Source organism: Chenopodium quinoa, unplaced genomic scaffold (assembly GCF_001683475.1).
Source record: "Chenopodium quinoa cultivar QQ74 unplaced genomic scaffold, ASM168347v1, whole genome shotgun sequence".
In the NCBI taxonomy this organism is placed as follows: Eukaryota; Viridiplantae; Streptophyta; class Magnoliopsida; order Caryophyllales; family Amaranthaceae; genus Chenopodium; species Chenopodium quinoa.
Window position 1 is genome coordinate 503930 of NW_018742589.1, and position 14744 is coordinate 518673.

Sequence of the window (14744 nt, forward strand, 5' to 3'; positions counted from 1 at the left end):
TATTTAAAATTTATGACATCGAACTTAACTAATTTATGGTTTAGAACATGTGAGTACTAAATTAGAACATTTGATTTAATTTAGAATACCTGTGGAGAAGTTTAGAACATCAGATTTAAAATTTAGAACATAAAGAGTGTTCTCACATAAGAAAAATTCTCACATAAGAAAATTTCTCACGAGAGTCTTCCCCTATATATATATATATATATATATATATATATATATATATATATATATATATATATATATATATATTACAAAGTTTTATAATGAATTAAATGTCTATTAATTAGTTTATTTTAGGGTGTGCTTAGTTCAGCTTACAAAAGATTAACAAATTTCAAGTCTAATTAATTTTAATCAGGACTAAACAATTGTACCTATAACATAAAATTAAGGGCAATCGTTAATTAGATAAGTTTAGATAACATCCTTAATCAATATTCTGGAGTAATATATACTTAAAAGAGTTAAAACCAATGATTGCTAATCAAATTTCATCTATTTCATTACCTTTCGTGACTCTATTTTCATGACACTAGTTCTTAATTGGACCAAATTAAAGTTGGCAAACCGCCAACTACATCATTCCTTATTATATGTACTTTATATAAGGGACTTAACATTTCTAAGCATGTGACTATCAATAATACATTATCATCTAAGACAACCGTACGACCACATTCTCGTGCATTGAATAAAATCCAATTTATCTTATACTTCATATAATATTTCTACTCCACATATCAAACACCAAATACGGAGTATTACTTTCACACCATATAATATAGCTACTCGACCAATATATATACAACTCCAACATTATTCTATTTCTAACCATATTTTTTGGCACATATAACTTCCAAAAAATATAAGCCATGAAACCTTGTTATTATTTCTTCCTTTCTTTCTTTACCTTACTAATAATCCTCACTTCCTACCCAAAACCATCATTCTCCACCCAAGAACTCACCCCACTAAACCCTAACTACAACTTCCCACAAGTGTACAACCTCTCCAAGCAACTATGTTGGGGCTGCCTCGGCGAAGCCCTAGAGTTCCTAGCGTACCAAAACCTCGTACGAGCCAAAAAGTTTGAGTTCCCCCTTGTTTGGGACACTAAACTTGAGAAGTACGCCAAGTGGTGGGCAGGGCAAAGGTACCAAGATTGTAAGTTACAGCATTCGTTCCCTGAGGGCGGGTTTACCTTAGGGGAGAACATATTTTGGGGGAGTGGATCACAATGGAGGGCTAGGGATGCTGTTCAAGATTGGGCTGATGAGGAGAAATATTATGATTATGGTTCAAATACTTGTGTTGAGGGCCAAATGTGTGGACATTATACACAAATTGTTTGGAGTAAAACAAGGAGTGTTGGATGTGCTAGGAGCGTTTGTGAAAATGGGGACGTGTTTATGACTTGTAATTATTATCCTCCTGGAAATTATGTGGGTGAACGACCTTATTAACTCGGGTTTAGCTTTGATTTTATTTGGGTTTCAAGAAATTATAAACCCAAATAGTCAAATATATAAGCAAAGGGCATATATATTTGAATATATAGCAATTATATGTACTACGTATATTGTACTATTACATGTCAAACTCATTAAAGTCATAATATATGTGTTGGATTGAAATGTGTTGTATGCTAGCTTATTGTGTTTATAGTGATCAATGAACACCCTTATCTATACGCTACATTGCTAGCAAATTAATCTATGAATGAAGAAGTTGATTGGAACATATAAGTGGAGATTACTTGAATTAATAAATAAAACTTACCAGTAACTATGATTTCGATTTTTATACTCATAAACTTACAATTTATAGCTATATAATACATACAAGGGCTAGTTTTGTCAAACATGTCTTTTAGCTTAATTTGATCCATCCTTTTGGATGTGAGGGTTTTTTTTTTTTTTTTTTTTGGCATATAATGTAAACGGGATTTGATCTCAGGTTTTGAGTATCATCCTTCAAGACTTTGACCAACTAAAATAATTGATCATCAAGAATTTGAAAGAAATAAAGTTACATAATACGAAGTAATTAGCATTGATGGATTTTTAATTTCATCTAGGAGTAACCCCTTTCATAGGGCAAATAAACATCTCCCAAGAGTTCATACTCGTTGATCTAATAGATATCCCCATCAGTACAAGAAACAATTTCAACTTAGACCACTCTCAATGGTGAGCAAAAAAATGCCCACCCACTATCTCTCTACCCACTTTCTCTCTCAACAAATCTGTTTTGCTCATGGGTAAATTTTTTTCACAATTTCTCTCCCAATGGTGAGCAAAAACAAATGTTTGTCCACTACTCTCTCTCTTACTTTTTCAATACCCCACTATTACTTTCTCTATCCTACACAAGTACACAACACTTCTTTATTTATTAATTTCATTTATATTTTAACAATATTACTCCAAATAAATAAAAACTAGTCTAAATTTGTGTAACTTATTATTTTTTATTTTTTTATTTGTGTCGTTTTTATCGTTAAAATAAAGAATATGGAGGATTTATGGTATTTTTGAAATTATACCAAAATATATCAAAATGCATGTCTATTTATAGAAAAAAATTTTATAACCGTTGGTAATTTTAATTTTTTTTTAATAAATATTTATTTCAGAATTTGCATTACAAAAAATATAACCATTGCAAATTGTGGGGCCTATCAGAGCACTATTCATGTTAAAAAATGCTCAATTCTTGGGCATTTTCAGAAATGCTCATGAGCATTTTTTGGCTTTTTCTCATTTGCTCACCATTGTAATGCATGAGCAAATTTTATGCCCACCCAAAATGCCCATGAGCAATTTTTTAGCTCACCATTGATAGTGCTCTTACAAACATTGCCATATCAATAAAAACTAGTTTAATTGATGCAAAAGTAAATTAAAATATTAATCAAAGTTTATAATTAAGCACCAAGCACATCTTGTGGTTCTTAAGAAGTTTTTGGTAATACTAGGTTATTACACAATAGTTCGGACCAGGACAACGTACTAGGCTTTGTCATTGAAATTGGGTCTATTTAGGCTCTACGTACTTAGTAGGGCCTTGAACCAATATAGTTCCCGGGTGGATCATAATTGCATGTAATAAAAACACCACGACCATTATAACAGACTACTTTAGCGCAACCAACTCTAGTAGAACTCTTCCAAACAATTTGGGTATAATGTCCACAATCCTTGCCATAAGCACAGGAATTGGAATTATAGTCATACCACTTTTTCTCATCAACCCAATATTGGGCTGCAAAGGCGGGTGACCAATCACTACCACCACTCCCCCAAAATATGTTCTCCCCATAAGGACCTCTAGAGTGTTGTAGGGCACAATCGTACGGCCTTTGGTTAGCCCACCATTGGGCATAGGCAGCCAACCGATTGTCCCATGACAAAGGCGGCACCCCAACAACATTTCGAGCATCATTTTGAACCTTCATGTAAAGATCAATGTCGCTCGTGGGTTGGGCCGGAGATATGTGTGGAGAACCATGATAAGGTGGACTATAACTATATGTTCTACTTTCATAGGCATAAGATGACATTGAGAATAGTAAAAGAACAAAGATAGAAACACATAAAATGTTAGTAGATGTTTCGGGTGAACACAATGGGACCTTGCCGAAGGTCCGCTGAAACGGAGAAGACTGGATTCGGTCCAAGTTATGTTGGGCCGAAGGTTTCCTGCACAGTAAACACACGTAAACTAGCCTCGGGGGTGTTGCCGAGGAAGGCCCCTCCGATGCTAAAGTCAGTACAATGTGTAGAAAGAGAACACTATGCAAGAGAATTAATTGCTTGAGGCTTTGCTTGAATATATGAGAATATATGAGAATGTATGAGAATGTATGAATCTGTGAATAATTGAATGTATGAATACTGATGGCTTTTATACCTCTTCATACATGGAGAGGTTGGGCCTTAGCACAATTGGCTTGCTTTGAGGGCTGACCTTTAACTTTAGCACAATTGGAGAGTTGAACCTTGACCTTGGGCTTTTAATTGGATCATTTAGTGCCTAGGCCCAATTGGACTAAATTGGACCCAAACAACTTGCCCCCCAGACCCGATTTGGAAGGATGACGGGTCGGGTTTGGTTTAATTCAGAAAAGGAGGGAAGTAAATGATTTAATTAATCCAAAAATTTGAATTTAAACCGTAATTAATGAGATAACAACGGTTAAGGCGGATGATTGTGGAAGTTGGACGGATAATGGGCAGTTTAATCACAAGATCGTGTGTTTAACGGTTACTTAGTGGGGTATTTAAGAGAAATTGAAACGCGGACTCTCCGTATTCCATTCCTGGAGATATAAACAGAGGCGCGTCATCTCTCCTCACTTATTCACCAACACAAACCCAGAATTCTCGAGAGAAACCAAGAACCCGCATCAAAACTTCGCAAATTCCCCGAGCATTAAGCTTAGAAACTGAGACTTGCCACTACGAACTCGTAAATCGGCAACTTTCGCTTCAGATTAAGGTAAATTCCTTTGATTTCAGTTTATTTTTCTTCGAATTCGAACTCCTTCCCCTTTTTTCGACTTTTTTCTTCGAAATAATCAATGGCAAGAGGAGTTAGAGGTAGAGCCCGTGCTCCAAGAAGAGCAAGGCCAATTCCCGATCCTAGGAACAGGATTAGGACCTGGAATAGACAAAGGCCAGAGTCTGACCCTGCTGAAGGGATTAGGGCGACTCCAATTTCCTCGGCTCCTCCTCAGAGAACGGAGGGGCCGAGCGCTTCTGGACGGGACGATGAAGTTCCCGCTGTCCTTTGGGATATCCTCCCCGGGTTTTCAGAGTGGGAGAATGCCGAAGTAGCTTCGGCCATGATAAAGAACCGCCCCTACTCATGGTGGGTGGAGAATGCCGAACAATATCGGTTTGCCGAGCAAATTGAGTTGCATTACGGCATTTTTGAAGCTGATGGGTATTGGTGCCGAATGCCCGCGGCATCCGATAGAATCCATCGTCCACCCCCGGGGTATATGGGGGTGTACACAAGACAGCTTCAGTACGGGCTGAGGTTCCCTTTGGACGTATTCGTCCGAGACTTGCTGATCCATTACAATATCTCCCTATGCCAGTTAACGCCCACCAGCATCTGAAGGGTGATGACATACTTATGGGTCTGCAAGTTCTTCAAGTATGTGCCGAACCTGCACTGCTTCAAAAAGCTTCATCGGCTAGTGCCAAATATTCAAAGTGGGCACGGAAGCCATGGTTCTGGGTGGTACCGGATTGAGTCCCGGCCCCAGTACCTAACCATGTGGCCGAACGACTCTTCAGACAAGGACTGGAGAGGTCAATGGATTTGGGTTAGGGCACCCACAGATCCGGGCCACCCTTGCGTCTTCAGCGCTCCCCGGTACCTTGCTGAGCCTGATCCCGAGATGGGAAGTCTAGGTCCCCCCGCAGATAACGGGCCGAATCCGAACCTTGATCAACAACATATCTTCGGCAAGCTGCCGAACCGGGGGGGCAGCGGCCGAATGCAGCATATCCCGGAGACTTGGCTCCCCGATACGCATTATGTTTTCCAAGAGAACATGCTAGCAGCTGTTGGCCTCAGCCGAAAGTTTAAGGATGGTAAGCTTCTTCGGCTGGGGCCGAGGCTTTTTAATTATCTCTTTTTCTTCTCTCACTTCGCTTTTTTATGCTGTGCCAACTAATCTGAACTGACCTTTCCCCTTTTCTTTTTCAGAGCGGGACGAGACCAACGTTGGCATTAACTACGCTCGTCTTGGTGTCAACCGAGAACGAGTTGTAACTGATCGGGCCCCGTCTATCACTGAACCGAGGCATAGGGAAGTTCATCTAGACTCTTCCCACTTCCAAATTGAGGCTGTTGCTCTGTATCAGAGGCAGAAGCCTTGGTGGAAGAAGAGAGACCCCTGGTTTCAGCTGCTGGACGAAGAAGCTGAAGCTGCCCGTACAGCCGAAGAGGTTGCACGGGTTCTCGAAGATTGCGAAGGAGGAGAAGGGTCTTCCAGAGCTGCTGAAGAAGAAGCTGCAGCTAGGGCAGCTGAAGAAGACGAGGCTTTGCTGAAGACCTCGGTGAGCTTTCAGACTTAACTTTGTCTTTCTTTTTTTTTTTTTTTTTTTTTTTACTCACATTCTTCCTCCCCCCTGTCTGTTACAGTCTGAAGAGAGTAACAGACACAGAGAAGGGAAAGCCCATGTTCGTCCCGAAGACCAAATACAAGAAGAGTCTTCAGACTCAGACATGGACGAGAAGCCTCTTCAGAAAAGGCGCCGAAGGATGGCCATCATCGGCCCTCATGACTTTCAGCGGAGGCCGATGACCATCGACGTTGAAATAAGGGAGCCCGAGGAAGGCAATGGATCGCCGAGGGTTACCCGGCCACCACCCCAATCACCTCAAAAGACCCCTCCGCCACCTCCTGAGATGGAGGTGGATCAGAGAACTCCCGAATCTAAGGGAGGGGTCCAAGAAGCAATTCAGGAAAGTGTTGCTGAGCACAAAAATAAGGATGCCGTGATGCCCAGTGCTGAGGGTTTCACGGCAGACATCGCAAGAGAGGTTGAGGCTTTCGTCCTCATCCCTGAAGAAGAGGAGGTCATAGTAATTGACTCCTCTGAGAAGGATGATGCTGAGCCATCCAAAGCTAAACAAGCTCCATCGTCATCCTTTCCCTCCTTCCAGACTCTGCAATCTGGAGAAATGGGTTTCTCGGCCCCCCGAATTCCAATTCCAGATCACATCTGGGACCTCATATGGGGTCAGAACCGAGAAGGAGCTGCAGCCTACTTCGGCGATTTTGCTGGCATGTCCGAAGTAGATAGGGCAAGAATCTGGTCGCTGAAGGCCACTGCTGGGATGGGCGAATCCAGCAGATCAGTTCCTGACCCAGCCAGGTCTAACCAACTGCTGATGATGCAGGTGATTTTCCTTGCCTTTATTTCCTCTAAAATTCAGCTCTATTTTTATTATTTTTTTTTTATTTTTTAACTTGTCTTCCTGTTTTCAGTTCGTGCACAATCAGACTCTCACTGTAGAGCTGATATATACCCTACAAGATAAGGTAGATGCTGCTGAGCACGACAAGAAGGTAGCTGAGGAGGAATTAAAGCTTGCTAAGCTGAAGCAAGCAGCAGCTGAAGAGAAGCAGCAGAAGGGTGAGGAGTACGAGAAAAAAGCTGCTGAAGCCCTCAAAACCTTCTGCGACGCTATGGAGAAGGAAGTTTTTCCCCCACTGATGGAAGGGGAAAAATTCCTCCAGGAGCACATGGGAGTGGACGTCTCCAAGTTCAAGGCTGCCGTTGAGAGCCGTATTCAGGAAGGAGCTGCTGCACAAGCTGAAGTGCAGCAACGGCTAGAAGCTCTTGAAGCCAGCAGAATGGCTGCTGAAGAGCTGTTCCAGGCCAGGGACGTCCAACTCTCAGAGGCTGCTGCTGCTGCTGAAGCTCAGAGAGCTAAGTTCCAAGAGGCTGAGGATCTGCTGATGGCCAAAAAGGAAGAAATGGCCCAGGCTCAGACAGAGGCTTCCCAAGTTCAGCAGGAGCTGAATGAGCTGAAAGGTTCCTCCTCCAAGCTCGCCGATGAGCTGAAGAAATCCAAGGAAGACTTGGAGGAGACCCAGAAGAAGCTAGCTGATGCTGAGGCTTTACTCAAAGTCCGTGTCTATACCCAGGAAGAATATGAAATGGGTTTCAGAAACGGGTTCAGAGTGTGCCGAAGAGTCTGCCTTCATGCTGAGCCGAAGCTGGACTGGTCCAAATGTGCTGAATGGGTCCAGAATCCCGAAGACCCTCATATGAAGTATGCAACTCCAGTCGAAGCTGAAATTCTTAAGGCTGAGGAAGCCGAAGAGGAAGCTGAGAGAATGGAGTTGGAGGCTGAACAGAGGGAAAGGGAGGCTCGGCAGAGTGCAAAGCCTGCTTCTTCTGCTGCTGGGGTTGAGGCCACCATGGGGCTCAACAATGCTGATCAGTCTGATCCTCGGGCTGAAGCATAGGAACTCGGGCAGTCGTCTTCAGAATCTTGCGGTTCATCATGCGCTTAACTTTAGACTTGCCGCTTTCTGAATTTTTTGCCTTGTTTTTTGCTTCAGCTTGCCTTGTCGTACAACAGTTTATTTTTTTGCTTATGTACGTATTTCGGCAGCTGTTATTTTCCGCTTGTGGGCGGCTGCCGATACAGTTTAATTGAACTTGTAGCTCAATTTCTGAGCATAAATTATTAATTTGATGCTCTTTTCTTCAGCTGCTTTGTTTTTGAATGCTTTACTGTTTCTTTCATCCTGCCGAACATAAACTTGCACTGATAGTGCTTCTTGCCCCCCCCCCCAGAAATTGAAGTATGGCTTTAGCTGAATAAACAATTTCTTCACTTCTTTAAAATGGGTATCCGAAACACAGGGCCAACTGAAGGCAGTGCTTCTGGAATACAAGTCTTACTGAGGATTGACTTCAGCTGAAAATTGGATATCTGAAACACAGGGCCAACTGAAGGCAATGCTTCGGATATTAGCTTTCTGGGATACAAGGCTCAGTTAAGGCAATATCCCAGAATTGCCCATGGACTCATGACTTTGGAGAACAAATCTTACTGAAGTTGGACTTCAGCTGAAAGACCTGTGTTCTTTAAAAAGATGCATATCCGAAACACAGGGCCAACTGAAGGCAATGTTTCGGATAATGGCTTTCTGGGATACAAGGCTCAGTTAAGGCAATATCCCAGAATTGTCCATGGACTCATGTCTTTGGAGAACAAGTCTTACTGAAGTTGGAATTCAGCTGAAAGACCAATGTTCTTTAAAAAGACGAGTTTTGTCAGCAATCTGAAACCCAGTTACCCGAAGGCGAAGGTTTCAGACGAGGCTGATTAAACAATTTTCAACTGTTGCTGTTATCCTTGATTTTCTGTCTATCTTTGAAAAATGGATACCCGAAACACAGGGCCAACTTAAGGCAATGTTTCGGATAATGGCTCTCTGGGATACAAGGCTCAGTTAAGGAAATATCCCAGAATTGTCCATGGACTCATGTCTTTGGAGAACAAGTCTTACTGAAGTTTGACTTCAGCTGAAAGACCAGTGTTCTTTAAAAAGACGAGTTTTGTCAGCAATCTGAAACCCAGTTACCCGAAGGCGAAGGTTTCAGACGAGGCTGAATAAAAAACCCTTAAAGAGTAGATAGAACAAAGAAAATTTTGAAAGGATAAAAAGTTGTAAACGTTTATATAAATGGCGGCTCCAAGGCCTTTCATTAGTTCAAAATGTACTTACAAAGATTGTTCTGCCCCGAAGGGTTTACACATGATATTTTTTCAGTACATCAGCGTTCCAGTGATTTTTCAACTCAGTTCCATCCAACTGCCGAAGTCGGTATGTCCCTGGCTGAAGCTCATCATAGATTTCATAAGGTCCTTCCCATGCAGCTGAGAGTTTCCCATGGATTCGGCCTTTCTGAACTGCAGCAGCATTCCGAAGGACAAGGTCTCCAATTTTGAGAGGCCTTGCATGGACCCTTCGGTTATAAAATTTGCTGATTCTCTGCTTATAGGCGGCCATTCTGTCTCGGGCTGAGTCTCTTACTTCGTCGAGGAAATCGAGAGATTCCCTCATCAGTCGCTCATTCTCAGCCGAGAAGTGGTGCACTCGAAGGCTCTCAGAGCCAATTTCCACTGGAAGGACGGCTTCGGCACCATACACCAGTTCAAAAGGTGAGTGGCCCGTTGCCTCTTTTTCAGTTGTCCGAAGGGACCAAAGGGTTCCAAGGAGCTCCTCCGGCCACTTGGACTTTTGATCTTCCACCCTCTTCTTGAGGGCATTTAAGATTTGTTTATTTGCAGCTTCGGCTTGTCCGTTACTTTGCGGGTGGCATACCGCTGAATATGCCAGTTTGATGCCAAACTGATCTGTATACCGCTTCAGCGGTAAGTTATCAAATTGCCTCCCATGATCGAAGACAAATACTCTCGGGATGCCAAATCGAGTGATGATATTCTGCCAGATAAATTTTCTGACAGTTTGCTCTGTAATGTTCGAGGCTGCTTCGACCTCGATCCATTTACTGAAGTAGTCGACACCAACTATCAGCCATTTTTTCTGGTACACAGCCTCTGGAAATGGTCCCAGTATATCCAGTCCCCATTGGGCAAACGGGAGTGGATTAAGGATCGGCTGAAGATCCCTTGCTGGCTGATGGATAACTGGAGCGTATTTTTGACATTTTTCGCATTTCCGAACCAGCTCCTTAGCATCTGCGATCATGGTGGGCCAGTAATATCCAGCCCTCAATGCCTTGTGGGCTAAGGTTCTTCCCCCAATGTGGTTCCCACAAATGCCGAGGTGAATCTCCCGTAGGATATAATCTGCATCTGTTGGTCCTACACATTTCAGCAATGGGGCTGAGAAGGACTTTTTCAGAAGTTCCCCCCTGTCGTAGACTCATGAGCTCTGCAGTAGTCTTCTCTCGGCGGTTTGCCGTGGAAAACTTGCTCCTGAACTTGGAGGACAGGTCATCCCACCCTGTTATGGAGCCTTGCCTTACTCCCTTGGAGATCCACGCTTGCGCGACCCCCTTGAGAGTGGTTGGGAAATATTTGCACCAAGTCGCCTCGGATCTGGGGCAAAGATGCATATGAGTCTCATACGAGGCCACGTGATCCTTCGGATCCGAGGTCCCGTCATATGTGATGTGCGACGGTATTTTAACCGTGGGTACGCGCTCTTCCAGTATCCATTGCTCGAATGGTGAACTGGCGGGTAGCATAACGGCCTTGCCCTTGTTCCTGGCCGAAGGGACCGCGCTCCCCCCTCTTAGAGAGGTAGGAGTGGTTTTCGTCCCTGGATGGGAAGTCTGGGCCTCGGCTGCAGGGAACGAGAGGCGACTGCGCACGCTCGGTTCCTTGCCGCCGAGTCGGTCAAGAACGCTTCGGCGAACAGTCTCAGGTTCCCGGTGAGTAGATTCTGGCCGAGAAGCTGAGCTGCTGCTCTTATGCGCTTCTGGTCTTGAGGATGAGGATCCTTTTAAAAATTGAGGGTTCTTTTTCCTCTCTTTTTCATTTTTCCAGGAATCCTCTTCCCACTCTTCCAGTTCCCGGAAGGAAGGAAGCTTCCCACCATCATGGTCTAACTTCCTCCGCTGATGCCGGGTATGCGGAGGAGTTCGATCACGAGGTGGTGGCATATTTTGTGCCCTCATCGCCTCCATGAGCACTGCCAGCGCTCTTGCCACCTCTTCCGAGCTGGGCCCCGTCAAAGGGGTCCTCGGCCGAGTATGGGAATGAGGGCGCGCAGCCGATGGTTGGCTTTGGGGAACTGAATGTGTCCTATGATCGGACTCACCCCTGCTAGACCGAGAGTGACTCGGCCTATAATGAGAGTCATGAATTACGGGAGAAAGGGAATCCTCCTTGTATGATCCTCCCCCCGAGCTGGCACCCTTGGGAGAGTTCCGGTCCGGCGAGGGTGATGGTGTAGGGGTTTTAGGCTTTTCGCCCGCTCCTTGACGGAGGCTTTTGCTCTTGCGGTTCTTAGCCATTTCTACTAAGATAATTGCAAGATGATCTTGGTTAGAAATTTGGCTTAAAGATTTTTGAAAGTCTTCCCCACAGACGGCGCCAAATTGTTTCGGGTGAAAACAATGGGACCTTGCCGAAGGTCCGCTGAAACGGAGAAGACTGGATTCGGTCCAAGTTATGTTGGGCCGAAGGTTTCCTGCACAGTAAACACACGTAAACTAGCCTCGGGGGTGTTGCCGAGGAAGGCCCCTCCGATGCTAAAATCAGTACAATGTGTAGAAAGAGAACACTATGCAAGAGAATTAATTGCTTGAGGCTTTGCTTGAATATATGAGAATATATGAGAATGTATGAGAATGTATGAATCTGTGAATAATTGAATGTATGAATACTGATGGCTTTTATACCTCTTCATACATGGAGAGGTTGGGCCTTAGCCCAATTGGCTTGCTTTGGGGGCTGACCTTTGACTTTAGCACAATTGGAGAGTTGAACCTTGACCTTGGGCTTTTAATTGGATCATTTAGTGCCTAGGCCCAATTGGACTAAATTGGACCCAAACAGTAGACATTTTTAGTTTTTTTTTCTTTTGGTTTTGGTTTTGGTTTATGAAGAAGGTTAGAATTATGTTGCTCTTATATAAAGACAAAGGTGTAACATAATTTGTCAAAGTAAAAACTGTAGCATTTAGTGGCAACCCATGTTCTTTCATGATTAGTATGGCCTTATGTCAAATTGAGATTAAGGTGATTCGTTTCTTCATACAAATTGAGTTTGACCCAATTGCTAGATAATTATGTCAAAGTTCCAACATGCATCAACATGGAAAAAAAATTGGCCGGTTTTAGGGTGATAAAATGATTTATTTTGTCGTTCAATAACATAAACAAGTATTTTAATAATTCTTTTTAGTTAACTGCTTGTATGTTATCTTTGGTCCATTTTGAGTCACTAATAAAAAGTAACATTGATAATGAATTTAATACATAACTTTTGGTTAGGGAAGCCTAAAATTACCCCTAAATACTAAATTAATTATTTGCAGATCGGATACTTTGAGAGTGAGGGGGGAAGGGTAAGCGATCTCCATCCTCAAAGTGTCTCTAATAGGGATTGAACCTCCAACCTCAAGATTGGAAGGTACAATCTTTCCCATTAGACCAAGCTTAACTTGGTAAATTAGCTGCAAATTAGCCATTAAAATAAGTTTAACAAATGATACGAAGTATAGAAGTAGGGCAGAGTCCTTGATCAAAAAGCGACTAAAAGAAGATGATAACACAACACATGCAGATTATAATCGGCCTAAGCTAGTGAGTAGTGAGCATTCATGAGTATTTGGAAGAATTTTATGTATCGCAAGTTTCCAATTTGGAGTTTATCACGCCGATGATTTGATAGCTTTTTAAATAAATTGTGTAAACCTATCGATGTAACGTGATGAGGGCCACAAATTGTGTTGTAAGATAATGTCAACATGCAACACCCTTATTGTCAAACACACCAATTAACTTTTCATACATTATCTTGTTGCATACAACTTTAATCCTTTTGTTTTACTTTATTTTACCAAGTACAGTATTTTTGTTAAGTTTAATTTAATTGCTTCCTCTGTACCTAAATAATTGATACAATCACACTTAGTACATATGTCAACACAAGTTTAACCTTAAAGTAATACATATGATTAATATATAAAAAATAAATAAATAAAAAATTGATATTATGAAGCTTTCTATAGATACATATTTAACAATATATTTTATTGCTATTAGTGACTATTATAACTCCTCAAAGCTATTAAGAGATCATTAAATTTTCTCATCTTTCTCCCATATGAAAGACTCACAATGAGGTTTCAACATTTTAAATGTAATAAAAAGCAATAAATAAACAAGTAAAAGTTACTTTATTTTATCCAACAAAAATCATCCCTCGAAAAAAAAAAAAATCCAACAAAAATCATTTATAATCAATAAAACCAGTCCACACACCTCATCCTCATGTTACACCTACCAAGAAACAGAGAGTGATGGATAGCTTATGTGGTTAGAGTTTCTCTCCCGTTTTTAAGAGATTATGAAATCAATTCTCATCACTTGTTTTTACGGCTTTCTAAACACCATAAAAAAAGACATAGACAAAGGAACAATTTAGATGAATTTAAAAATAAATAAATAAATAAAATAAAATAAAATAAAATAAAATAAAACAATGTGAGCATGCCTTAATGACTTAGGGTATGTTCGGCAAAATGTAGCTGTGAAGGTAGTTATAGCTGTGGAGATAGTTGTGAGCTGTGGAGATAGCTGTTAGCTGTCAACAAGCTGTTAGCTGTGAAAAAAGATAATTTAGGTATGATTGTTCGATAAAGTAGTGGTTGACTAGCTTTACATTTAAGAATCAATATTTTATTTTTAAAACTATACATTAAATTTTCAAAAGCTACCTCAAACTTCAAAAGCTAATAATCCTAGCTTTTAATAAAAGCTACCTCCACCACTAAAAGCTACTTGAACCATTACTTTGCCAAACACTCACAATTTTGTTGAGTAGTGGTTTGACTTGGTCAAACCACTAAAAGCTACCTAAAAGCTACTCAAAAGCTAGCGCCGAACACGCCCTTAATGTTGCTACTATTGGCATTGCTAGCCATACTAAAGATCTTACATGCTACATGGTTACTATTCAACTAAGAGGTTCCTTTATATTACAGTTCAAGCCATCTATAGGACTAAGAGTTTTCCTCGTGAGGAGGGTCTCCTAATGCCCTTTATTTTTCTTATCTTTATATATACAACCTTCGTTTTTTTTAGTTGCAACTTTGGAGTATTATTTGTGAGATATAAAATATTCGAAAGTTACAACTAAAAAAAATCGGAGGTAGTATATAAAAATTGTGTAGGAACTAAATATGTTCATTTGTTGAAAAATTTTGAACTAAACTTGAACAAACACTAGAATGTGTTAGATTAACAGTGCAAAGAGTCATGTCAACTCATAAACAAAATGGCAACAATTCTCCAAGCAAAAGCATGTCTTTTTGCCTAAAGAAACATTTTTGAAGCTACCCAAACTTTAATTTTCTAATCGAATTGAGCCATCTCATTAATTATCGATCTATCAACTATTTTTAGGAATTTTGGAGCAATTAATATTTTTAATTTAGCTAAAATTTACATATTCTCAAGTTAAGATTTTGAACTTACAAAGCATAATCCCCTCAA

The 14744-nt window shown here is 41.3% G+C and overlaps 2 protein-coding genes across 2 annotated transcripts; one reads left to right on the plus strand and one right to left on the minus strand.

The window, feature by feature from the left end:
- Positions 1-803: 803 nt before the first annotated feature.
- On the plus strand, positions 804-1704 carry LOC110721089 (pathogenesis-related protein PRB1-3-like). The gene has a single exon (XM_021900213.1). The coding sequence runs from the start codon at positions 882-884 to the stop codon at positions 1470-1472; it is 591 nt and encodes a 196-aa protein (XP_021755905.1). The 5' UTR covers positions 804-881; the 3' UTR covers positions 1473-1704.
- Positions 1705-3064: 1360 nt separating this feature from the next.
- Positions 3065-12715, minus strand: LOC110721061 (pathogenesis-related protein 1-like). The gene is made up of 2 exons (XM_021900177.1): positions 12572-12715; positions 3065-3643 (listed from the first exon to the last, which is right to left on the minus strand). The coding sequence occupies exons 1-2, from the start codon at positions 12713-12715 to the stop codon at positions 3065-3067; spliced, it is 723 nt and encodes a 240-aa protein (XP_021755869.1).
- Between the last annotated feature and the right edge of the window lie 2029 nt (positions 12716-14744).

Coding starts and splice junctions, on each gene's coding strand:
- LOC110721089 (XM_021900213.1), top strand. CDS start 882: ATGAAACCTTGTTATTATTTCTTCCTTTCTTTCTTTACCTTACTAATA.
- LOC110721061 (XM_021900177.1), bottom strand. CDS start 12,715: ATGGCTAATTTGCAGCTAATTTACCAAGTTAAGCTTGGTCTAATGGGA. Junction 3,644..12,571: donor CTTCCCCCCTCACTCTCAAA/GTATCCGATCTG, acceptor ACCTTCGGCAAG/GTCCCATTGTGTTCACCCGA.